The sequence below is a fragment of the Alosa pseudoharengus genome, unplaced genomic scaffold, assembly GCF_046254945.1.
Source record: "Alosa pseudoharengus isolate Yale_2024_CS ecotype anadromous, Long Island Sound unplaced genomic scaffold, YU_APseudo_1.1 YU_APseudo_1.1_scf_2, whole genome shotgun sequence".
Taxonomy (NCBI): domain Eukaryota; kingdom Metazoa; phylum Chordata; class Actinopteri; order Clupeiformes; family Clupeidae; genus Alosa; species Alosa pseudoharengus.
This window is the reverse complement of record NW_027468663.1, coordinates 9,362,418-9,387,725: the sequence shown is the minus strand read 5'-3', so window position 1 is coordinate 9,387,725 and position 25,308 is coordinate 9,362,418. Positions and strand designations below refer to the sequence as shown.

The 25,308-nt window shown below is 42.3% G+C and overlaps 3 protein-coding genes across 5 annotated transcripts; all 3 read right to left on the bottom strand.

Moving 5' to 3' along the window:
- Nucleotides 1-12,372: 12,372 nt before the first annotated feature.
- tmem53 (transmembrane protein 53) lies at nucleotides 12,373-14,201 on the bottom strand. Its single transcript, XM_076293614.1, has 3 exons — nucleotides 14,034-14,201; nucleotides 13,409-13,512; nucleotides 12,373-13,303 (listed from the first exon to the last, which is right to left on the bottom strand). Exons 1-3 carry the CDS (start codon nucleotides 14,086-14,088, stop codon nucleotides 12,605-12,607), a joined length of 858 nt encoding a protein of 285 aa, XP_076149729.1. The 5' UTR covers nucleotides 14,089-14,201; the 3' UTR covers nucleotides 12,373-12,604.
- A 1,111-nt stretch (nucleotides 14,202-15,312) lies between these two features.
- opn4.1 (opsin 4.1) lies at nucleotides 15,313-16,891 on the bottom strand. Its single transcript, XM_076293613.1, has one exon. The coding sequence runs from the start codon at nucleotides 16,889-16,891 to the stop codon at nucleotides 15,380-15,382; it is 1,512 nt and encodes a 503-aa protein (XP_076149728.1). The 3' UTR covers nucleotides 15,313-15,379.
- A 134-nt stretch (nucleotides 16,892-17,025) lies between these two features.
- Nucleotides 17,026-25,210, bottom strand: LOC143133753 (uncharacterized). Of its 3 annotated transcripts, XM_076293611.1 has the most exons (12): nucleotides 25,013-25,112; nucleotides 24,213-24,720; nucleotides 23,135-23,855; nucleotides 22,676-22,775; nucleotides 22,330-22,515; nucleotides 22,038-22,171; nucleotides 21,354-21,477; nucleotides 19,527-21,177; nucleotides 19,228-19,319; nucleotides 19,030-19,144; nucleotides 18,808-18,913; nucleotides 17,026-18,483 (listed from the first exon to the last, which is right to left on the bottom strand). In XM_076293611.1, the coding sequence occupies exons 1-8, from the start codon at nucleotides 25,030-25,032 to the stop codon at nucleotides 20,964-20,966; spliced, it is 2,007 nt and encodes a 668-aa protein (XP_076149726.1). In that variant the 5' UTR covers nucleotides 25,033-25,112; the 3' UTR covers nucleotides 17,026-18,483; nucleotides 18,808-18,913; nucleotides 19,030-19,144; nucleotides 19,228-19,319; nucleotides 19,527-20,963. The 3 variants fall into 3 exon arrangements, with proteins under 3 accessions (XP_076149726.1, XP_076149727.1, XP_076149725.1); XM_076293612.1 differs by lacking the exon at nucleotides 25,013-25,112 and adding an exon at nucleotides 25,124-25,210 and having other exon boundaries at nucleotides 19,228-21,177; XM_076293610.1 differs by having other exon boundaries at nucleotides 19,228-21,177.
- Between the last annotated feature and the right edge of the window lie 98 nt (nucleotides 25,211-25,308).

Sequence of the window (25,308 nt, the reverse complement as noted above, 5' to 3'; positions counted from 1 at the left end):
TTGAGCATCCACGTAGCAGTGAAACAAAGAATCCAACTCCCCTCACGCGTAGTTCTACAAGAAACCAGTGATCTTGAAGATGCTCATATAGGCTATACTGGTCCACCGGGAGATGTTGGAAAAAAAAAAAATATATATATATTATTTTTTCTAAGGATGAACCAAATACACAAGCACATCCGATGTTGCCCTTTGAGCAAATGGCTCTTGGGGCACAGAGGCTAACTGCCTCCTCCCGTCGGGGGGCCGCCAGGCACTTTTCGGGCTGCCGCTCCGAGACGATCTCTCTCCAGGTAGACTCAAATGGCCACTGCTGGGAACGCGCTTGACCTTTCCCTCCCTGGCCTAATCTGATTGTGCCTCCTTTATGTAATCAGCCGCTAAAGGTCACCGAGCTATTTAACATGGGAACCCTTTAGCTATGGAATTTGCCTTGCAGTAAATTACCTTTATTATGTTTAACTCACATGTCGCCCATGCAGAAAGCTACTTAACTCCTTGGGTGTCAAGAGTCCTACAAGCGATAATGTTAATGGTTAATCGTTAATGTAACTCTGTCCCGTTTGAGGGTAAATCATCTGATGTATAGACGGAGGAATGGAGTGACGGGGGCCTGGTTGCAGGGGGTTGGTCCTATATTGACACAGAGAAAGAGAGATAGAGAGAAGCACAAAGAGAGAAAGAAAGAGAAAGAGAGTGTCCCTCATGGATATCTAGTGTATTATGGAGCAGCAGTTTCTCTTCAACATTCTTGGATATTATTATTCTTTGTTCTCGGCTCAGGCATGTTTGAGGACAGTCTCCCGGACTGAGTAAAGAGGTCTGCCGGAGTCCAAACCCAACCTTTTTTACTGCCACTAATAACATCAGTGTCTGGTTGGAACACATCTCTGCAAATATCAAATCTATACAAAGCCAACTGTCTGAGAAGCAAAAAGAGCTAAATGTCAAGCTCAGCGTGGTATCAGGTTAACCCATGACTGATGTGAACAGCAGACTAATGATGAGCTTGTCATTTGACTTGTGGAGTCGGCCACCAGGAGCATCAGAGTCTGCCTGTGGGGTCAAGCCCCCGTCGCCAGGCCAGCATCTCCAGTGTCATTCAGTCATATATGGAGTACTGCACGACTTGACTCCTCAGAGACTAGAGAGGCAGTCTTGTGACGAGGGTTCGAAATGTATTCGGGGGAAAGTGCTTTTAAAGATACTGGGTGGCGCGAGATGAAGAGGATGTGAATATATGAGCATGAGATGAGTTGCTCGTCTAGGACCCCTCGACCCACTGGCACAGATCAGAGGGGATAAACATGCGCTGGAGAGTGAAGCTTTTTTCTTCACCTGATGGTGTTTGATGGTCTTTTTAAGGAGGCCTGTAAAAAGCTCATGCAGTAGGCTAATGAACCCTGCTGGAGATAAATGAATGATTGAGTTTGTCTAAATCGTGTTCTGACATAAGAACAATGGCAATGTTTTTGAGGAGGTAAAAAGCTTATTTCGTTATTATTTATTTATCAATTATTAATTTAATTATTAATTTATACTAAATAATAATATAGTATTATTTATTGTTACAATTTAACTGTTGTTTAGCTGGCCGTTGAAATTTAGAACAATGTCAATTCAGACACCAAGATTTTTAACTGTATCCTTTGCTTTAAAAACCTTTTGTGTCAAGGAGAGTGGCAACCCTGTTGTTCTTCCTTTTTAACAAATATAATTAATTCCAAGTATAACTACTTAGTAAAAATGAATTCTGCATAGTTTCACACTCCGGCACCATGTCCTCAGATGTTACCATGAGACAAGGCTCTCTGTAGCCCCCCTCACAGCATGATCCAGCACAGCTCTGAAAACAGTCCAAATGGAATAATTCATGTCTGTTTGGTCCAAATGGGAAGGCATCATTTTCTAATCGAATCATATTTCACCCCTACTAAAAGCCTCCCCAGGAACAATTAAAGATAACAAATGAACATTATCCTATTCAAACAGAACCACCGGTACATGCAGCCATAATTCTAAACCAATTGTAAAATTGCTTCTTCGCGGATGTGCGGCAGAGTTTAATATAATGTTTCAGACCCTTTCATTAATCAAGCACTAATGAGATTGAAGCCTAAGCGTTGATCTTTGGTGAGTTGCGCTTTCCCAGAATGTGAAAAGTCAACAGTTTTTCTTGCAGGAATCTCTCATTGTAAGTGCTTTTCCAGAGGGATGGTCTTGTAAATCAGCACTACATCACTTGGCCTGAGCACCGGGGCATTCACATGTATTTGCTGCCTCAGATGAAGCTACTTGCTAACACACTTTTCTTGAGGTTGCATTTGCACAATATTTTCAACAGCATATGAAACTAATTGGCAACAACAAAGATATGATATCGGACCCAGATGTAATAAACTTAAATTGGTAACATTCATGTAAGGCAAGTGGTGTATAATGAACAATAATAGCAAACTGGTAATAAAAATGAATTTCTGTTGTTCATTTACTAATGTGTGTAATATGTATACTGTGCACTATGTAGTATTTGTTTTGCAGGTCCACATTGTAATTTACAAAATTACCTCAGAAATATACTAAGGGCATCTAAAAAACCTGCATTATCTAATTTAAGTAGTAAAAATTGTACAATAATTTTCTGCTTCATGCAAACCAATAAATCCAATTTACTACATGTTGCATAGAAAAAAATATCAACTGCAGGATAATTCACACCTATTGTTAAAATACTTATGGAGCCTGTATTTTAACCATATTTATTTATCTTCATTTTAAGACTGTTGCTGAGAGCATTCCAGAATACCAGAGTGCATTAACAATGGTTGAGACTGCTGTGATGCAGAAACTGCATTTCAACACATTTAGGCCTTTGTTCACACAAGCATAAACTTCCTTCAAATGCAATTTCAAAACTTTTTTTAGCATTCTTTTAATGCCCCTGCACTCTGAGAGACTCACACACAAATGAAGGACAAGGCTTCCTATCAGGTGTCCAGATCACAATGCATAATAATGACAAGGCCTCATCCATCCCTCATTATAGCCCAGCTCAGGCTGCGCCGACTCCCCTGTAAGACAAGAGCAGTTAGACAATGTTTTCAGAAACTGCTGTGCTAACACTTCCTGTAATGAGGTCTTCATGGGTTGTGTTCAGGATGGATTCCAGCCCTTTAAATGACCACACCAAGGAGTTTTAATGGGCGGAACACTTAGGCTTGGCCAGAGGTTGGGCAAATAGTGCTCAAATCAGGTAATGTCCCTGTAATATTTAGCAAATCAGGTTTCTATTATTTAAACGACATTGGTGCAGGGGGATGGAATCCTGCTGGCACGCACACAAACAGTGAGCGTCGGTACAAGATGATTTAATGTAATGGCAGGAATAAAGCATCGTTAGCACAAATTAACTTTTGTCAGCTGAGGTGATCTTGTTGGGAGCTAATGCCACTGGCAGCCACTGAAGGTAGCAATTTGTACGCAGGGGGTAAGGTGAAGTGGAGTGCACTCCAACGCGCATTTAGCTCCTCCATGGCATCCACGGTCACGGCCATTCCAGCATGTTTTTTTTTTTTGTCTTGTCTTCCGGAGTTCGGGCTGTGCCAGGATGAAGAATGCCCATGTTTAATTCATGCCATTTGTGTTTAATTCAGGGCCAGGAATGGGCCGCAGTCCATTAATTAGTACCAAATGGCCATTCAAAACAAGATCTGCCTTGTAAGGGTCGCCCATTTTGCTAGTCCGAGGTGTGTTGCTCTGTAGGCCTCAGAGAACCAACTACAAAACATGACACACTAAATATTTTACAGAGTCAATACAGCATGTTAACCACGTACTGTATGTGTGAGGTTCCTTTTCAGAAGGAAAAAAAAAATCAGAATGGTGGACAATATGAATGGTGGAGAATATGAGTGCACACAAGTGCTGGAACCTCAACTCAGTCATGTACAGTAGACTGAGCTGAGCTTCACATTCAGTGTATATCCACTGTTACATATCATCTGTATGATCAAAGTACACACACAAGTCTGTTGGTCTAATGACGTCTGGTAAAACATTGCAAGTCTTTACATCACACAGCTCCATCTGTGCTATAGTTTCTTGTGTGTGTGTGTGTGTGTGTGTGTGTGTGTGTGTGTGTGTGTGTGTGTGTGTGTGTGTGTTTCCTCTCCACTGCAAACTATTTTTTGATGACTTTATTGTTGTTTTTATGATTTTGTGATGTACATAAATAAGAGAGAACATCAAAAATCATACAGGATATCTATTTCATATATTTACAGTTTTTCTCAGTCGCTTATTTGGTGCTTTTCTCAGATCAGAATGAAAATTCTCATAACTATTAGTTCAACCTCCACAACATTTAGTAATTTGTGCACATCATAGTAGCAATTTCTCCTTCCTCTAAACAAATTGCAAATGCTTTTGGACATTTGCTTTCAGTTGCTTTCATACAATTCTCTGCTGTTTTATATTATCATTTGCTTATGTCATGTCAGTCAAAATGAACTATACTTATGGATCCTGAATAGTCATTCCTAATAAAACTAATAGTCTTCATTTCATTGCTTGAGTCGCTTGAGTCAATACATACAAAATTGTTGAACTAGTTATCAAATTCTGTCATAATGCTGTAGAATTGCAAAGAGCATATACAGTAAAAATGTGAAACATACGTTCAGTGTCTTGTACTCACTCCCCTAACTACAGCAATGTCTAACTTTACTGTAGTTTTCAAATGGCTGTACAAGTAGTGTATAGTGCTGTCTTGAGCATGTTCAGGTTTTTTGCATTGGAAAACACTGAGAGAATAAACTGTCACAATGAAAACATGACAAAGCCATTTGACTATCTTGTTCATAAACAATGGTGTCAAGACTTCTCATTTTGATGACACTGGCAGTTTCATTGACATGAATACTTGCTTTTGAGGAATGGACTATCCATGTTGAGCAAGTGACGTGCTTTTGCAGGTTATCCACTAGGTTTTGCAGTTTGCACTAATTGTTTTGAGAAATGCACTAACTGCTGTGCAATGTTAATAGTGATGTGAGAAAAGCACCAAATGGAATGAGAAAAACTGTACATAAAGAGAAAAAATAATTAAAATAGTGTGTGGGCAATGGGTAATTGACACGTGGCAATGGGCAATAATTAGTTTTGCATTTCATGCCACATGGTGAAATTTAAAAAAAATACTACCACCAAAGACGACGTTCAAAAGAAAAGGCAAAGGAAAACTTTCTTGTTAGCAAAGTGTTCCTATGATGTAATCACATAATTTGATAGCTAGATAGCTAGCTAGATAGCTAGCTAGCTAGATAGATAGATAGATAGATTGATTGATTTATAGAACCCATGTATGACTGGTGTAATGTATCAATGAAATTAGTGCAGCAGCATTTGGAGTGGCAATTTTTGATGCATAATTTGAATATGTGTATGTTATTTTAAACAAGGACCATTGTTTCGTGGCTTTCATGGCTTGAGGTTTGTTTTTATCTTTTATAAAAAGTAAAGTTCATTCGAAGTGGGAGCTATCATCTTGGTGACATATTTAAATCTGCTTAGTTAGTGAGGTCTGGCTAACGGATTATCATCCCGATTTGAGTAATACACTCCTCATTTAGCCTTAATGCGTTTTGCATAGAGAGCAACCTCCCCTCATCACTCTTAAAGATGAATCGGCTTCCCAGGCAAAATTCTAAAGATATTAGTCTAGCGGCAACTGCATAAATCATAAGGTTTTTACTAATGGGACCAAAGTTAAACACTCCCTCCCTTTTAGACACACAAGGAGGATTATTATGATGTCAAGCCCAGTGGTTTTCAGCACAAAGGTCCTTCATATTAACATAATCTATTATGCCTCAACCAACCTCAGGCCAATTTGTCCGGACGACTAAAAAAGGAAGAAGATATGGCAGGATGTGGTATCAATAATTTGAAGCACAAAGAAACATGTCCAAAAATGATTATTTGAACTGTTGAAATGTTACACAATTGGTAAGACAGGGTTTACTTAAATTGAATTCTTTTCTAAAGGGGATATGAAAATATGTTATCTAAACACAGTTTTACACAAAGGTTTTTTTATGTGTGTACACAGTGTGTCCACACTGACCTAACTGACACCAAGTAATTTCACATTCGGGTGTGCAAAAATGATCACAGGAGGAAATTACTTTGCCATCGGACTGAATTAAAGTAATCTTACCACAGAAGAAAATAAAACATGACACAACAGCACAACCGCAGTATCAAAGGTATCCGTCTCAGAAGTTAACCAACCAATGAGGAGCTGAAATGACAAGTCTGGGTGCAGAATCAAAAGGCATCTGGTTTGTGTGTGCATGTGTGTGCGTGTGTGTGTGCATTCGTGCATGCGTGCATGTGTGTGTGCATGTGTGTGCATGTTTGTGTGAGCGTGTTTGCGTGGTTGTCATGTGTTTGCATACGTGAATGTGTGTGTGTGTGTGTGTTCATGTATGTGTGTGTGAGTGGTTGTGATGTGTTTCATGTGTGCGTGCGTGCGTGCGTGCGTGCGTGGTGTCTGTGCGAGGCTTTTGTGAGCTGCTGAGTAGCAGCCTGTCAAGGCAGGAGAGCTTCTCTTCCCTTCATTAGCTATGCTTCCCCCATCACTCCCCGCCTGTGTGTGTGTGTGTGTGTGTGTGTGTGTGTGTGTGTGTGTGTGTGTGTGTGACTCACTCCCTCTGACTCACATTAAACACAAACACACATACTCTTCCTATCTCACAGACAGACACCTACACACACACACATTCATTCTTTGTTTTCCTCTCAAATGTAGCAATTTCTTGAAGACATGGAATACATGATTGTGCATCCATCATGAACATTGTTGTACATTGCAGAACACAAAGACACATCCACACACAGGATGTTTTTGCCTGACATGGTATAGCACACAGTTGTTGTTGTGTGTGTGTGTGTGTGTGTGTGTGTGTGTGTGTGTGTGTGTGTGTGTGTGTGTGTGTGTGTGTGTGTGTGTGTGTGTGTGTGTGTGTGTGTGTGTGTGTGTGTGTGTGTGTGTGTGTGTGTGTGTGTGTGTGTTTGACTTCACGTGGTTTGTTTTGTTTAATTTGACAGCACTTTAACAAGGCCCCGTGGCTTGTCAGATGGGTCCTGGATGAGCTGGAGGTGTTCTCTTGAAGGAGACGCGCGCGCAAAGTAGAGAGGCACTTTGAACCCGCCCCACTCGCCCCGCACTCCGAGCGATGTGGGCTTTCTCTCGCCTCTCCTCTCCTGTCTTTTCTTTACTCCCTCCCTCCGTCTCATAAGTGCAGAACTGATGTGGAGGAGGGGTTGAGCGGTGAGGCGAGGTGGGGTTTTGCTTGTGTGTGTGTGTGTGTGTGTGTGTGTGTGTGTGTGTGTGTGTGTGTGTGTGTGTATGTGTGTGTGTGAGGTGGGAGGACTTGTACGCGTGGTGCTGGGAGTTTGGTGTCATGCCTAGTCCAACTAAAATCCCACTCACTCCCTCGCCCCCTCCTCAGTGGAGTCTTCAATCCATCGTCTAAACACCAGGGAACCTTTTCAAGTTTGTCAAAGCAGAGACGACTTTGGTCTCACACCCACCCCCCACCCCCCCCAATCCCTCAAACCCCCCACCCCCCTAACCACCCCCACCTTTCATGCCAGCTGGGAGGGGGGCCACTTCTGTCCTCGACTGGTTCGGTGGGACGCGTTGCTCATTAGGGGAAGACAGGCCACAAGACTGCTGTGTTACAACACACATCACCTCAGCCAAAGAGAGAGCGAGAGAGAAAGAGAGAGAAGGGAGAAGAGAGAGAGAGAGAGAGAGAAGAGAGAAGAGAGAGAGAGAGCGAGAGAGAAAGAGAGAGAAGGGAGAAGAGAGAAGAGACTGAGAAAGACAGAGAGCAGCAGGGCCAGAGAGTGGCTGTGTTGAGCTCAGAGTCAGGGCAGCCATCAGGGTTTACGTGCCAGAGGAGTAATGGAGGAGGAGAGGGGAGGACAAACAAGGGGGTGTAGGGCTCTGTCTGTCTCCTGACACCAAACAAACAAGGCGGTGAGGGGAGAAGGTGTCACAGACACGAGGAAGATGGAAGAATTAAGGGAACTGAACTGATCTGCCACTGTGCAGTTACAAGAAAGAAAGTGGTCCTGCAAAATGCTCAATATTCATGCTAAGAGCAATAAACAAATTAAAGAATGTGCCGCCAACTTACACTACACTATAAAAAAATATTTTCCCTTTTAGTTATGTTAACTTAGCTTTGCATTCTGTCTTTTTTCAACAGACTTATCTGAACACATTGTGAAGTATTGGCAGAAGCATTTTTTAAAGAGCTCTTCTAATAGAGAACTAGTTATTGGGTGTGTAGACTGGATATGTAGTCAAAGTGAAATGATTCAATTTTAAATTACTATAGGATTTTATTTTTAGCAAGACCGCACAGCCTATCCTTTAATTAAACACTAACAGATTTTTTTTGGAGTAGACATTAAGGACTTTGAAAGTCTGTCTGAAGCTAAAAAAAATATGGTAACTTTAGACAATGCTATCATTTACATCTAGAGATTTTCATAAATAATTTGATAAATTCATTTCTGGAATTTTTAGGTTATTTTGGCAAGTGATCTATGAAGTTGACATTAATGATTCTACTAAATGTTTTTTTATCTACCTCTAGAAGGAATTAGAAATAAAACGAGACCAGTTCGGAAAATCCTGCATTTATGTTGTTTGAAGTTCAAAAGGCCTTTGACTTAACCTAAAAAAGAGGTTTTCCTGTCAACTCAAAACATATAAAGAGGCATTGTGGACAAAATATATGACATTTACAGAAGTCAGATAGAATAATCCTCAAAGCTGCAGGAAAGATAAAATCGATAATGCGATAGCACATGGTGCTCCTAAGATGAAAACTGTATCAGAAATATATATGTACTGTATGAATCTTGTGACATCTATAAAGGGACCTTTCCTTCACGAGAAAACCCTTAACTTAGCTTTAATACAATATTAGGCCAATACACCTGTTAGTGTCTCGGGGAAGTGAAATAAAAGGTACCGATGTTTCTGTCTCTATTGTGCATTTTAATAGAGGTTTGGCTGTAAGTCTTTGTCTTCAACCTCAGGCCACTGTATAACTGTACTGTATTTGGATATGGTCAGTTTCTCCTCAACTGAATATCCCCATTTTAGTTGTTCAGTCTCAGTAAGGTGTTGCCCAGCACTGCCACCTATTGACAACAAGAGAGGACTGGCACGAAAAGTTGACGCAGAGGTAGAATGTGACAGTAGAGGTGAACACTATGTTCAAATTGAACCTTGCCAACATGAAATCACTGAAGTATTCTTTTTTTATTAATCCACATTCCAACCATTTCACGGTCATATATTGAACGTGAAAAGAAGCATTCCATTTTTTTCTGAGGAAAAAAAATGTCAGCGAATCTCACCCTAAAACACAGAGGCAGGAAATGTTAGTCATCTGCCAAGTGGCAGCACTCAGTATCATTCATCTTTGGGCCTGCTTTGTCGGCATGAGCATTCAGCTTCCTCTAATGCGCGGAGCTTGACAGCGGCCATTTTCCATGGACGAGGGGGCTGAAGAGGCCTGTTGACCCCTCTCCACCACAATTTTCCTTCATCACACTGTGAGACTTCATTAACTTCCAGGGTAATTTTGGGACTTTTCAGAGGCTTGGCCATTATGCAGCGAGCTGTCAATTACACAGTGCTGCTGCCACAGAAATGGAATCCAATAATAAAGTGTTTAGCATGGAGGTTCTTTGAAGGCCATGCGATTGTTTCAACCCTTTCCCAGGTTTAACCGCACATTTGTGTTTAACGGCATTGCTAATCTAAAACAGCATTTCTCTATGATGTTTGTTTTGTGAAAACTTAGGTTTTTTTTTCTTTTATCTGTGCAAACTAATTTCTCTAATACAATTTGCTCCAAATTTCCTTATATGTCAGTCTCTTATCAATAAAGCAATATATGCTATTTTATAGGATGAGTATGAGAGTGGAGAAGATGATAGTGTGGAAAGATGTGCTTTTTAACATTAACACATCTACTGTACAGACACAATGTGGTGCACAAAGAAGCTGTGTATGAAAGCAATTGCTGCCCCCTACTGCTTTTACAGGAGTATTTCTGCAGTACAATTATATCCTGTGTCAATTCATATGCTGAAATTCAACTGAAATTTGATCTGTATTACAGTGTATTTACTAAATCTAAAATGCATCTGAAATAACTTCACTGTAGACACATACAAATCATCAGCATTACACGAAACATTATGGCTCAGCTGCAGAAAGACTAGTCTACTATGTTGAGAGACCAGCTCCAATTGGACCAGCACAGTGGATACACAACCAAAATAAGCCATAGTTGGCATGGACCTCTTACTGAATATCTCTCAGTTTCAAAATATATTTATATATTTGATCAACAAAATTAATATAAGATATTTACCCAGTCTCTTACATTCTTTTTTTTATCAGTACCACTCAGGGAATTTCTACATCCTCTTGATGTCCATCCAAATCACTCAGACACATAGGCAGCCGCAGCCCAATAGCAAAAGCAGCCAGTCACTGTGCCATCCACTGAGCCATTATTCATCTGTCTCGACAGATGTATAAACTTCTCTCTGTCTCGTTTCTCTTTGGAGGTTCTAAATTATACAGAAAGTGCTGAGGCAAGTTTTCTAAGGAGACAAATGCCAATGATTCCCCACCAAATGTCAACCATGACAGTTACATGTTAATAAGCATCTGTCGGACCAATTTGAAGCCCTACTGCTCTTCACCATGGCCAGGTTGGAGCAAACGGAGACAGATTTCACCTGCCTCAAGGCGGAGTGCATCTGAGACAACTCATTGGAAGTTTGTTTACAATCCACACACATCAGGGTTAATGTCAGAAATGGCAAAGGTCTTCCCTCCTGGAATATAATGCAAAGAGTCAGAACATCTGGGACACGGCCCTAAATGGCATGTCAGCGAGCAACCCTTGTGAATTGTGCTTCAGGTATGTTCTCATTAATGAACAATATAGGCCTATACATCCCTACACCTATATCAAGTCAAACAAAAAACTATATTGAGACACAAAAGTAGAACGGTGTGAGTTATCATTAACAGATAAGCATATATTGTTAGAGCATTCAGCATGTCAATATGGCCTAAATGCAGGGCTTAAATTGGGCTAGAGACAACCTGAACTCCGCCTCCCACATTCACGTCCTGCCCGAACTCGGTTTAGATATTTAGCAGGCCCCCTTCAATCCCAAACACGCGCACAGTGTGCGAACTGAGGTGGGATGAAAGACCCCAGGAGAAATTCAGTGTTATTTGAGTTCTCTGTTAAGTTTTGTCTTCCTGTTGTTATTCTGATAATGACGGTCCGGCCAGGCACACCCTGTCCTACTCGTCATTGGCACTGGTGTGTGTGTGCGTGCATTAGTTCCATACTGAGAGTATCTTGTTACTCTGGACAAACCATACTAGGCCTTTCTACTGAAGTAACATCTCTAATGTCTCTAGTTTTTGGTCTAGTCTGTGAAAGGCTGTAAGGGTCAAAACACAACTTTTCAGAAAACACATGCCACAAAACATCTTTTCACATTTCCTTTACGGATTTTCAGACGTGGAGGGTTTTTTTTTTCCTGAAATGTGGCTGCTTTGACCCTCAGTCAGGGTTACCATGCCAACCTGACTCAACAAGGACTCTCCCTCCTAATTCCTGCCTACATGGAAAATGTACAGTGTGTCAATATGGTGTTCACACGTGTCACTGTCCTTCAAAGCTCTTTCAAACTCATAATGCTGGGAGAGAATTCACTTCAGTGGTGTGTGAAGTGGCTTATATATATATATATATATATACTCTTTTTTATCCTGTGAGGGAAATTTGGTCTCTGCATTTATCCAAATCCGTGAATTAGTGAAACACACTCAGCACACAGTGAACACACAGTGAGGTGAAGCACACACTAATCCCGGAGCAGTGAGCTGCCTGCAACAACAGCGGCGTTTGAGGAGCAGTGAGGGGTTAGGTACCTTACTCAAGGGCACTTCAGCCGTGCCTGGTCGGGGTACGAACCGGCAACCCTCCGGTTACAAGTCCGAAGCGCTAACCAGTAGGCCACGGCTTCACAAACCACTCTCACATGTACGTGTATGTATACTTGTGAGGAAATTATTTTAGGCTATATATGTCATTATATTATGTCATATATATTATGTCATTTTTGGACAATGTTAAATGAGGAATTTCCCTGGTAAAATTAAATTAAATTAAATTATAACAAAAAGGCTTTTATTTTCTAGAAGGCACATTAGTGTCAAGTACATAAACACATTCTTTCAAAATCTTCATACATATTAATGGTCAATGTTTTTTTTATTCACAGCTTCAGACAGCATAAAGAAATCAAAATAAGCAGATTACATTTGAATTTCACAAAAAGAACATTATTAGTCAAAAGTCAAAGTCATATAAAATTCATATCTTACACTACTGAAGTGTAAAGTCTAACAACAAATGGTAAATACAGCAGTTCAAAACACACACAGCTTCATTTTATTTTCAAGATCAATTATTTTTCAGTTCTGTATAACAAGGCGCTTTTTCAATTTTGTCCCTTCTGAGTTGGTCATGCAGCTGTTAAGAAAATCAAGGCATCGTCTAGAATAATCCTCAGGGAAGTCTCTGAAAAGACTCACGTGGCCTGGTGTGACAAAGTCGAAACTCTGGACAGACAGGTTCTTCCCCTGGAGCACACTGACCATCCGTTCCACATCTGTATACCGAATCACCGGGTCAGCTCGAGAATACAGGTAAAGCTGAGGCCATGGAGCTGGTCGGTCCATCAGGGCATCATAGTGGTTCTTGTGGAAGTACTTGGTTATGGGATACAGGACAATTCGAATGAGGACCACCGTCACGGCAAACAGAGCCATGAGGAGGTAGCGCAGGAACACATTAATGTTGGGTCCCAGGGTGGTTCTGAGCGCACGAAGGGCCCCCTTCACATTGGCACTCCCTGGAGCACTGTCCACCACTGCACCAAGTACACAGAGATTGCTGAACTGCTGGTCCCTCTGTAAAAGCTCCACAATATACCTGTACAGCATGAACCCCCCATTACTAAACACATGGAAAATGATTGGGTTGTTCTCCACCTCATAATCATATAGTGTCTCTAGCAGTTTAAAAGCAGTGTGCTTCAGTTCCTTGTAACCAAATGACTCTGAGATGAAGACGGTTTTCAAAGGGGCTGTATAGCGGAGGGTGATGCATCCCTGGAAAAATGTTGAACAAAGTTGACTTCAGTGTAGCCTACATGAAGACTTACAGAAACATTACCTATAACAACATGCACCATAATGTGTCCGTGTTAGGCCTACCTGTTGTGTGTAGACTGAACTGTATTTAACTAGATGTTTATCTCTGCAACCAGCCCATCCCAGCAATATTACAATTGGTTCCTTTGTTCCACGCCAGTGCCTCTCTAGGACAAAAATAACATAAGCCTATCAGACCAAAGAGACAATGGGTGACAAAGTGACTGGTACGTAGGCTACAGTACACTAGAAACTTGTCATGTCATTCTCATTGACTCGAAGATAGACACAGGGCAGGTTATTTTCATAATGCAAATGGCTACTATTGGCCCAACGTTAATATTATTAGTTTACAACATGCACGATACAAAATCACACCTATCATGAGATGGGGAATATAACCAAAGGTTGACGTTCTCTGTTTGCCAGAAGCAGAGGATGCCAGAAGTAACGGAGACACAAATTGCATTTGCCAATTGTCATTTCTCTCTTCTCAAAGAATGTAGACCATGAACATAAAAAAAAAACATCATGCTAACAAGGTAACCCGACATAACCGGCAGGTTCAGTTGTCAATGACAGTTAGCTGGCTGGCTGGCTAATGCGCCATCTCCCATAACATGTCAGGTAACGTTAGCTTGCTAACTAGCTAACTGCAACGGCATGTAACCATTTTCACCATGCTCACCTGAAATCAACGTCTCTGGGAAAACTATGTTGTAGTCTATGTCGTCATCTCCCATATTCAAGTCTTCAGCAATCACAGATTCCTCTGTGCCATTTATCACAACTGGACGCGTCTTTCTTTTTCTTTGAAAATGACACTTGGCCAGTCTATCCAGCGCATGAGTATCAAATCAGGTCCGACAAGAGGCAACGAAAGATGTTTGTCAGTTCCGGTTGTTCGCTCAATTAAAACGTATTCGTTTTTTCTTGGTGTTCTTACACACATAGCCTAGTGACATAATTGCATTTTATTTATGTATTTATTTGTTTGTTTTGTCATGTCACTGATGAATGTCCTTTTGACATTTTGGAATGATTTCACCTGGGAACAGAGTTTCCATCCTTTAATTTCACCAGGCAGCCAACCTTATTCATGGGTTTCATCAGGTCCCTTTCCACAGGTGCATACAATCATGCACCTTGATTATGAATGCAGACTGCATGGTGCTTGATTAATACACCTGTGTAAAGGGACCTGATGAAACCCATTAATAGGTCTATCCCATGCGTAAATATCTTGATGATTAACTACTCCATGACAATAAAATAAATATTAAAATAATTGAGGGTCAAAAAATGAGAGGTGCAGGGAAATGTAGATACCTTAATAATTCACTGGAGCACTTGATGGTTGTAGATGTTTATTAGAATGGATTCATCAGCTTTTTCAATTGTGTCATCTGCACAAACTTTTGGGAGCCTTCCTTAGCCAGCTAAGAATGAAAAACACTGCTATGGAAAAAATTAAGAGACCACTGCACATTTTTCTGATCATTTTTCTGTCATTCTACAGTTGCTGAGTGACATTCGAATGAGTTGACGGTCATATTCAAAATTAAGAGACCACTGCAAATTTAAATATGACCATCAACTCATTTGAATGTCACTCAGCAACTATAGGATGACTTCAGAAGTGGTCAGTGCAGTGGTCTCTTAATTTTTCCAGAGCTGTAGGCTATATAAATATACAAAATAAAACTTTCATTCTATACTTACAAACCAAGTCTTCAGTGGATAAAAACAAGATAAACCAATGCTGACAACACTATAGCTTACAGAAAAAGCGGACACTGTAAATTGCAAGTAGCAATTGAAATGTATGACTGCAGACAAAAAAGGAGTAGACCTGTATGTAAACCTGTATGGATGATTTTTATATATATAATAACACATCTGCCTATCTGCACCACTCTTGTACATACAAAATAACATATCTATATAATGCATGTCATATCAAATGAAAAACAAAATACAAAATGAGGACCTAGGAAGTACAGTGCCTTTACACATTTGCCTGTTGTTGCACATTTAGTCACCAGAAAGCAGGAAAGCTTTGCCATCAGATGCAGCAGTACTCTCTATACTATCTGGCATGCCAGCTCCGGCCGCATTCACAGACAGGTTATTTACTCTGTCAGTTACCATGGCTTTCTGCCCCAAGACTGTGTCTGCACCCAGCTGCTGAGGCAGGACCGCAGTATCCAGGGATATCTCCGTAGAGACGCGCCGTGCAACGGGGAGGGAGCTGACACTGGATGCATCGGCCTCGCTCTCCGTCCAGCAGGAGTCGGTGTCGGAGGCTGAGGAGAGGCGGGTCTTCCCCCAGCGGCCGCTGGCCCGGGCACCGGGGCCCACACCCACGCCCAGAGAGCACTGGCTGCTGAGAGTGGGCCGGCGCGAGGAGATGCCGCTGCTGGAGCTGAAGGACGAGCGGATGTCCTTCTCCCCCACGCACAGGATCACCCTGAGAACTGGGATGTGACGGGCAATGGCCGCACGGTACTTGGGGTGCGTGATGGCATAGATGATGGGGTTGTGGATGGCCGAGGCTTTGGCGATCACCGCGGGCACAGAGTTCATGTAGGGGGTGAGCAGGTGAGAGTAGCCAGCAGTGGCGGTCAGGGCGACCACCGAGTATGGCGACCAGGAGATGACAAAGAGCAAGATGACCAGCAGAGCCACCTTGGCCATCTTCCATTCACACTTCATGCGATCAAGGACTTTTTGCGATTGGCCACAGTTGATCTCCTTCATTTCCTTTCCTGCGACTCGGATCGCCCGAAAAATAGACAAGTAGCAGCCACCTATGATGCCCAATGGGATGAAGAAGACAAACGTGAAGAGGAAGATGGTGTAGGCTCTCACAGAGTTAGTAAAGGTCATGTAGTCCCAGGAGCAGGACGTCTGAAGGCCCTCGGGGACGTATGCACTCCAGCCAAAAAAGGGGGGCAAACTCCAGCCGAGGGAATAAAGCCACACGAAAAGCAGCACCATGCCCACGCGCCTGCGACTGACCTGACCCAGCAACACCAGCGGCTGCGTTATGGCCAGGCAACGGTCTGCGGCGATGGCGGTCAGAGTCATCATGGAGCAGATGCCAAAGAGCGCCCCACAGAACGCATACAGCTCGCAAGCACGTTCTCCAAACACCCAGCGCCGGTGCATGCTGGCAGCGAAGAAGACGGGCGACTGCGTCATCGACATGAGGAGGTCAGCCACTGCCAGGTTCACCACGAACATGTTCCCCGGCGTCCGCAGGCTCCGACTCCGGCAGAACACAAAGATGACAAGCGAGTTGCCCAGTACCCCTGTGATGCCCACCATCAGGATGACTGTGCCGATGATGTAGTGCGCGTGGTCCGGCACGTCCACAGTGGGGAACGGGTGCCCCAGCACGGTATGGTGGCTTTGCATGGGCCCATGGTGAGGCATGTCGTTCATCTTGTAGGTCCGAACAGCCAGAGACTCGCTGAAGGCCTCAGTGCAGTTTGGGTCCCCTTGGCCACAGAGAGGGCCTTTCCTTGAAGGGTGATAGTTCATGGCACAACTGTTACTATACAAAGGCCGCAGGTAAAACCAAGTGAATGGAGACAGAGAGAGTGAGAATTAGTTTTGTTTTACTTCAATTCAAACTACATAGAAATAAAATGTATTAGTTGTTGCTAAAAGTGGCTGAGCATCCCCTTTCTGCACGCACAGTCCAATGTGTTCTTTGTGAGTCTGCATGCCACTGGCCTTTGCATCAGCTCTATATATGCTGATCAATGTCAGTCCAGCAGAGTATTGATTGTACCTGCACGTGGTCTGGTTTGCTCCTCTGGGCACATAGCCGTTGGATGGATCTCATGCGGTGACACTGGACATTTCGTCATAATATCATTGACTGACTAAGAGGTGCACCAATCCATACATACATTTTACTGACCCAGTTTATACACAGATCTATAATTTCATAAATAACACCAACAGAAAAAAGGACAACTCTCTCTATATGCATTTCAAGACAGGAGATCATTAAATGGTTCAACGTAATGTTTTAAATGTTGGTCATCCCTTTCGCTGTAAAAAAAAAACATCCAGAGGTCAGACAATCCATTGATAAATTAAACACATTTTGTTCCAAAAATACGGGAAATGGAGCATCAGAGTGACTGCAGAGGGCCAAATCAATTGTCCAGTGTGTGAAAATGTGGGGCAGGGCGTTTGTTCCATTAGGGGCTGATTAGTGTTGCCGGTCCTGAGAACTGCTCACTGACCTGGACACTAACCCTGCACTTCCCCACCTACAGGAGTCACACACAGTCTGCACAACAACAGGGCTTTTTACAGAAATCGCCTGCTTTTAACCTAACTTGGTGACCAGGAGTTCACTGAAAGCTCACTAACAGTTAACACCTCTTGCACATATGCAGATGTTCAGAAGTGACAAGTTCCTGTCTGGCATTGATTGTGGTACAAATGTCTTTATAAAATACCCAGTATCTGTACAAAGATCATTAATGTCATATTCATCAATATATGCAATATTGAATGTTTTACTCTATCTAACATGGCATGGCACACATTGTGTGATGCATATGAATCACATTACATAAACATACTGAAGCTGTAATTTTGATTATAACTAGATCTGAACCTGAGGTCTATACTCCCAACCACTGACATAAGATTCAACAATTCATAGTTAGTAACATATTCAAAATTCAATTCAAGTATGAAATATAATGAAAAGTAGTGAAACAGAAAAAATGACCATAACTGATGAAAACTGATGAGCTGAATTACAAGAAGGTTAAGATGAAGTAGAAAAGTGTTCTTTTAGAGGGTGATGGTGATGATTAATAATGGAGTAGCTGCATACAGAGCTGCTGTAGATCTTCCTATGTCAGTGTTCATGTCGGTCCAGTTACTCCAATATGTCTGTCTCATGGGCCTCCATGTGGAGGTATGTCATTTTGCTTTTTTGCATATACACTTCAGGGGCAATGCCTTGGCGGGGTGGCTTCATAATCGGATTTGCTTCTGTCTTCTTAATATGACCGATGTCGCTGTCAGGATTTGCTCCCTTTTTGTGATCACCAGCGAATGTGTGAAGCTCTCTGTTTCCCTCAGCTTCGGACGTCTTTTCATATCTGCATAGGAGCACATTTAAAACCACAGTAAATCGGGTTTTAATGTATATTGAAGTGAGAGAGAAGCTATATGGTGACGGCAATGGAAAGGACAACTCAAAGCTTCAGGTGCATTGACAATACTCTAGTTGGACTGGGTGCCAGTCAAATTTAGTGGTCGGGGTTATTGTGAATGTGGATCAAACTTCAAGTTGATTGTGAGAGCAAAGGCAATATCATGCTATACCAGCAGAGGGCCATGATAACATGCAACAAAAACAGGCAAATTCCCAAGTACACTCGTGCCCCATTAAATGTCCATCAAAGGTGAGTGTCAATACTTACACATGCCCCATAGAGCCTATGGGAAGAGATTGTTCAGCTGGTGAGCAGGCATCACAGATTATGGTTTCTGTATTAGCCAAACAAAACCCATTTGACCTCCTGATTTCTGAAAAAGTCAAACATATATTGAAAAAACTGGCACCAGCAAAACAGACTATTGACAAAAAAAATCCATGGCAAGAAATGGTGTACTGCGTAATGTTTTCATTCATAACATCTAACCTGAAATGGTGATAGGAGAGTAGAGTAGCAGCTGGGTGGGGTCCAGGTTGTTCCCGATCATCAAGTCCAAATGGGATGCCTCAAAGAAGCTTAGGACTGCTTCTGATTGGGAGTACTGTGGAGACATTTTCGTTTTCAGTAAACAAACATGCAATTATCAATTGCATACCCTAATATATTTTAAGTTAATAATATCACCTTGATTGGCAGAGTGACCACAGTTCTCAGGAATCCCTCTACACGTTCCAATTTGGCTTCATTGTCCTCCGCTTCTTTTATTCCGTAAAGACCTAACCAAAGCATTGATCATCATTGCACTTTTTCGTTATTTCATCATCAATTAAGCGGTCTATTCACACAGCTTTGTAAAAGGTGTTTACACAAAATAAAGTGCCAATTGTATTGTATGGATACAGTTTAAATTATGTTTTACCAAGTCGACAGAGAAAGTGGCTTTTTAGTCAATTGGTCAACTCAAAAAAGTCTTGGTTACACACCCTCAAGTAAAAGTGATTCCGCGGAAGGTTCAATTTCCTCTGGAAAGGAATCTCTCAATTTCTTCAAAATTCTTGTCAAATCGAACCAGCTTCGACGCAATACTAGAACAGTGTTGTCAGCCCACTCGGCTCTTATTTCAAAGAAATCATCTACGCCACCATGATGGTCTACAATCAGCCGTTCAATACCCAAAACCCAACAATTTCGAACATGCGGATTTTGCGCCTGGGTCGCTTCCTTCGCCATTCCACAAAGTAACGTCTGACTGACTGAAATACGCGCAAATCCACAAAAGTAATACACAAAAACTACTTTTATATATATATAAAAAATATTGAATACCCTGGCTTGTGCCTACAGAGAAATAGCCTAATTTTGTCGCACGATATAGTTATTTCGAGTTAAATATCCATTTGAATCTTGCGGTGCTTCCATGCCATCCTGTCCCCCTCTAATGAAAAACAAAGCTCCTCTTCAGGTTCGGGTAGATAAGATATAGACGGTGATATAGGCTATGCCGTCTGTGGCACTCGGTGTGACTAAGTTCATTAAGCAAGGCTGTGTAACAGTCGGTGGAACTTAATGAAGTTGAATACTATAGCTGTTAGTGACACAAGTAAACCCTGCTGCAATTCTGAAGTTTACCACACTAAAAAGGCTACTCCTTGAAAACTCAGTTGGCTCTAATTGCAGATGCATTTCCAAGGCTACGGATACTTTGAAATACAGGTGGGATAATCCAGTTGACATTATGGGATTTCCCTTGTTTGCCCCATAGGTCAAATGGCTCTAGTCAATCCTGTAATCTCTTCCTATTTTGAAAGCCACAACATGAAAACCCATCCACCCACCAAACATCAACATCAACTTATTCAAACCTTTATCATACTTTTGTGACCGCAATATGATAATCTGACAGTGTTTTTTTTTCTGGATATACACGGGAGAGCTGTTAAATTCCTTGTGAATAGCAGCCAATCAGCCAATCAAAAACCAGGCAGCCTTCGAGAGCATTTGATTAGGGTCATCAAGCAGACACCTTCCTTCACTGGTGTTTTGTTGAATTGACAATTAGATAAATAAAAATGCGGCTTTAATAAAGTTGTTTGTTTTATTCTGTGTTTACAGGAAAGCCACAAGTGGGTGTTTTTTTATGTCTGAAACAGATAAGGACCTTTGAATGGGTCCATTATCATTGTTACAATGATCCATTATAAAACAGTTAAAAGGAAAACGTCCCCAAAGTGAGCTTAATCTGTGTGACTTTTGGAAAACGTATAGGTATAACGTGTAAGTTCAAGATTTAATTAAAAGAAATCAGACGGTCTCCTGTCATATGTTTAGCTGTGGTATATCATGTCACTAACAGTCTTGTTTCATTACTCATACCACAGAAATAGATTACAGAGGCTATTTCTGTGGTTGCCGGGGTCTACTCAGTCAGTGGGCTTTGTTGCACTGCGGCTGGGCACTGGGCACGCGGAGGCAGTCTTCTGGCTTAGCAGAGGAGAGTTCTCGGAGCTGTGGTGCTTGCGTACGTGGCGGACCAGCAGCTGCCTGTCCGGAGTGGTGTATTTGCACAGGTGACAAGGGAAGGACTCTCCTGTGTGGTGGCGCCGCAGGTGCAGGTCCAGGCTTTTCTTTTGGATGCTGTGGAGTGGACAAGAGCAGTGAGGGATGAGTGAACACACCACTCCACAAACACACATGCGCTCTCTGTGAGCACACCAAAGCAAGTGTTTGTGTGTATATGTACATAAACATGCATGCACATAAACATGCATGCAAATACTGTAGAACCATGAATCAATGCACATAACATTTACCTGCTGTATGAGCAGTACTGGCAGCAGTAGGGTTTCTCCTGAGTGTGTGTGCGCAAATGTCTGCGGAGGGAGCTTCGGTCGATAGACGCGTATGAACACTGGGTGCATTTGAAGGGCTTCTCACCTACAGTCAGAAAACAGCGGCCTCTTGTAAGAAAAAAAAGGTTTCCCTCATTGCAGTGCAATGTCATGGCAACCCCCAACTAGGGAACAATGGCTCAGTAAGAGGCTCATGACAGCTTTAAAGGTCTGCAACCCTGCCATGGTGCAGATGCAGTACACTGGTCACGTCTGAAAAAGATATATGACTGCATGCCTTCACGTCGTTGAGTTTCCAAAGCACTAACGGACAATTGGATAATAGATGGTGGTGGGAAATTTCTGTTAATAGGCTACCCCTCACTGGGGACACATTATTATCCGCTGGGCAAACTGCAGAGGTTGGCTAGGCCAGGCGGCATCATGTGTTTGTTAAATATATAGATTTCAGTGAGTTACACAACTGTTGTTTTTTTATATTTGGCAAAGTAATTTCCCTGACTCATTCTAACCTGAAAATGAATCATTCAGGAAATAATTTAGCACTACTACAAGCAGGTTAGACACCTGAATCTGACAGTCTGTTTAAGAATAGACCTTGATAAGTCAAGGTGTCACAACAGTGCCATATGGGTAATGCCTCACCTGTGTGAACCCGGAGGTGCTGTTCAAGGGAGGCTTTAAGTCGGGTGCAGTAATCACAGTGCGGGCACTCAAAGGGCTTGTCTCCTTGGTGGATGCCCATGTGGCGACGCATGGTCATCTTCGTGGAGAACTTCCTGTTATTGCAAAGCATGGCCTGTGATCATCCAGTCATTTACTCACATGCACTCTGCCAGGTTGCCCTTGAAATAAAGGTGGCGCACACTGGAATACTACACTAGAATTACTGCAGCAGACAGCAGCAGGCTTACTTAGCTGCTGTTATAGACTTCACCTGTCACAAAGGGTGCAGCAGAATTCCTTCCTCCCTCCTGTGTTCTTCTTAAGGCGTACAGTCTGCTCCTGCGGATGCCCATTACTCTGGCCTTCCCTCTCCTTCTCAGTAGTTATTTGCTTTGTTCTCTTCTTCACTGGCTGATACCATGTGTCTGGCTCAAACATCTTTGGCTTTGGTGAATTCCTGTGCAATATAGAGGACAAACATGGTTACTTACTGACTATAGTGAAATGGCAAACAAATGTTTCCAGACGGCTTCACATAATATGGTACACAAATCAATGGTCTCTGCAGAGCATGAATATAATAACTGTTGTGTGCCTAGTAAAAAAAAAAAACATACTCATTCAAGTGGTTGTGGAGTTCTTGGCATTTTTTCTTCCTTTTTTCCAGATTTTTGTGTTTTGTCCGAATATGTCGGTGAACCTTTTTCCAAGAGTTTTCTAAAGTGGGAAGATACAAACAACAGTATACAGAATACTTTAACAATTAAATTACAATTCACTCGTCTGCACAAATGTTGAATATGTCTCCGTACAACTCATTGTTGTTCATCATTATTGTAGTCATGAAGTAATATGAACACATTCCAACACTGGAGGTACTAGTCAAGACAAGAATATTTCAGGGTGTTTGTTTTAGTTTAAGAGCTTCAAGTGGATTTTGCAATGGTTCTATTTGCTATGCAATTTTCCATTGTATTTCTCAGGAATGTAAGTTTGCACAGTAAACCAAATTTATTTTAAAATACAACCATTCAGTTCATAGAAATAGTTCACATGATTTGAAGTAAAACTCCTACCGAGGAAATCACACTGTGGACATTTGAACCCTCCCTGGCAATGAGAGCGTTTGTGTAACTCAAACTCCGACGTAGACTGGCACCATTCGTCACAGGAGGGGCACTGTAACAACACTGTCCGAGGCTGAGTTTGTGCTTGCTTCCGGCGTTTATGCTTCTGCTCATGAGCACGCCGTGCATCCTTGCACTGAAACGTCTTATGGCACACCGTGCACCTGTGCGGCTTGGCACCCCTCCTCTTACTGTGACCCCGCCAGTGGCGCTCCATGTCCGTCCACTCCTGGGCCTCCACACCGCAGCGAGGACACCTGAACTCCTGTGGTCCATTGTGGCACTTGAGATGCACGTCCAGCAGACTCCGGTTCGACACCACCACGTGACAGAGAATACAGGACATGCTTCCGTCCTCCTCAATTTGCTGAAGCGTCTCTGGAACGGACAGGCTAGTTTGTTTGTCCTCTATGAAGTCCCCAGGGTCCTGTGTGCCAGAGGCAGGCTTACTGTCAGGAACGCTGGACTGTTGGTGGACCTTGTTGCTGGAGATGCGGCATAAGCCCAGGGTCATCAAGTGTGCTGACTGGGCCATCTCCTCGTCATCAACGTCCGAGTCCAATCGACAGGACAGAGCATTTGGCAAGTCCGTCCTGGAGTCACGGAGCTGGAACACAGACTCTTCTTCACTGTCCTCACCGTTTCCATTCTCTGCGAATAAAGTACTTACCTATGAGAGCGAGGATGCAAAAACAATAGTAAACAATTACAAAAGAATGTGTGTAGCCAAATTTTTAAATTCTACAGTCTTAGTATTAGTTATATCATAACCATTACACTAATAATATAAGATGACAGAAGAACTTTCAAGAGCTATGTGTATTTGGCTTAACAGCTGTTTTATGACACTGTTATGACATGATGACACATTATGAGACAATTACATTTCAAATAGACCTTCCACTGAAAAAGGGTGAAAGACAGATAGACCTGCTATAAGTAAAACATAAAAAATATACATTATTTTACAATATTTTCAGTGTTAGAACTCATAGTCCTCTGTATCACAAAACTACAGAGTGCTCACCTCACAAGTCTCCTCCACGTGGAGACTGCTCTCTGAGTTAGAGCTGAGGCCCATTTCACAGGACTGAGGACTTATGTTCTGAAGCATCCCATACATAGGCAGCAAGAAGGACATGCGCTCTAGTCCGATATGGTCCATGTGGTCTTCGCCATCTTTGGAGTGCAGCTCACCATCCAGGTCATAAGGGGTATCGTTTTGATTCAAAACCTCACTCTCTTCAACCTCTAACCCAACATCTGCGCTTTCACTATTGTCTTTCTCCAGACACGTCAGGGAACTTAAATCATGTGTTTCAGCCACATGGGTGCTGATACTGGCTTTAATGCTGCTGGTAAATTTGCATACCCTACAACGATACACCTCTACTAGGAAGGCCTCCACAAGGCTTGATACCCTGGCCTCCATCCCCTCTGTTGAGCTGCAGTAAAGGTGGGATGTGACCCTGTCTTCTGCCAGACGCAGGGTCACCGGCGGTATGTCTAGGTAAATATCTTTGAGCCCATTCATTCTGTAATGGATAAGTAGAAAAGCAGACAATTACCACACTGACAACAAAACTACAAGTTATACAACTGAAATAACTAACTGTTATCTACTTTGCATATACAACAGTGGAATTACACAGTGGTTTATGAAATCACTCATTACCACACACTATAAGATGAGCCAGGGAAGGGAAAACTAGCTAAGGGAACCACGTTCATTCATTGTGTGAGACTGCATTGTGTTGTGGCGGCGGAATAGACTAGTGTCGCCATGTGAGGATGCTAGACTTCATCTATAGTGTAAATTAGGTTTACCTCATTTGAGGGCTCGTCATGTAACATGTTGTGCTTCTTTTTTAAAAGTTCGACGATAAAGAAAGAAGAAAGTTATTTGTAACGAATAATGTCACATAAGATTATCCTTACCCAGACCATCTTTACAACAACACACGGCGCAGAATTTCAGGAAGTGAGTTTAGGGACCACGACTACGTTGTTTCATTTGATTGCTGGTAGTGCGGATCTGAGCTGCGTGTCGTTTATATCTCATGTTGATAGTTTATGTAAAAGGCTTTTTTTTCGGCTCAATAACGTCTGTAACAAAATTGCAC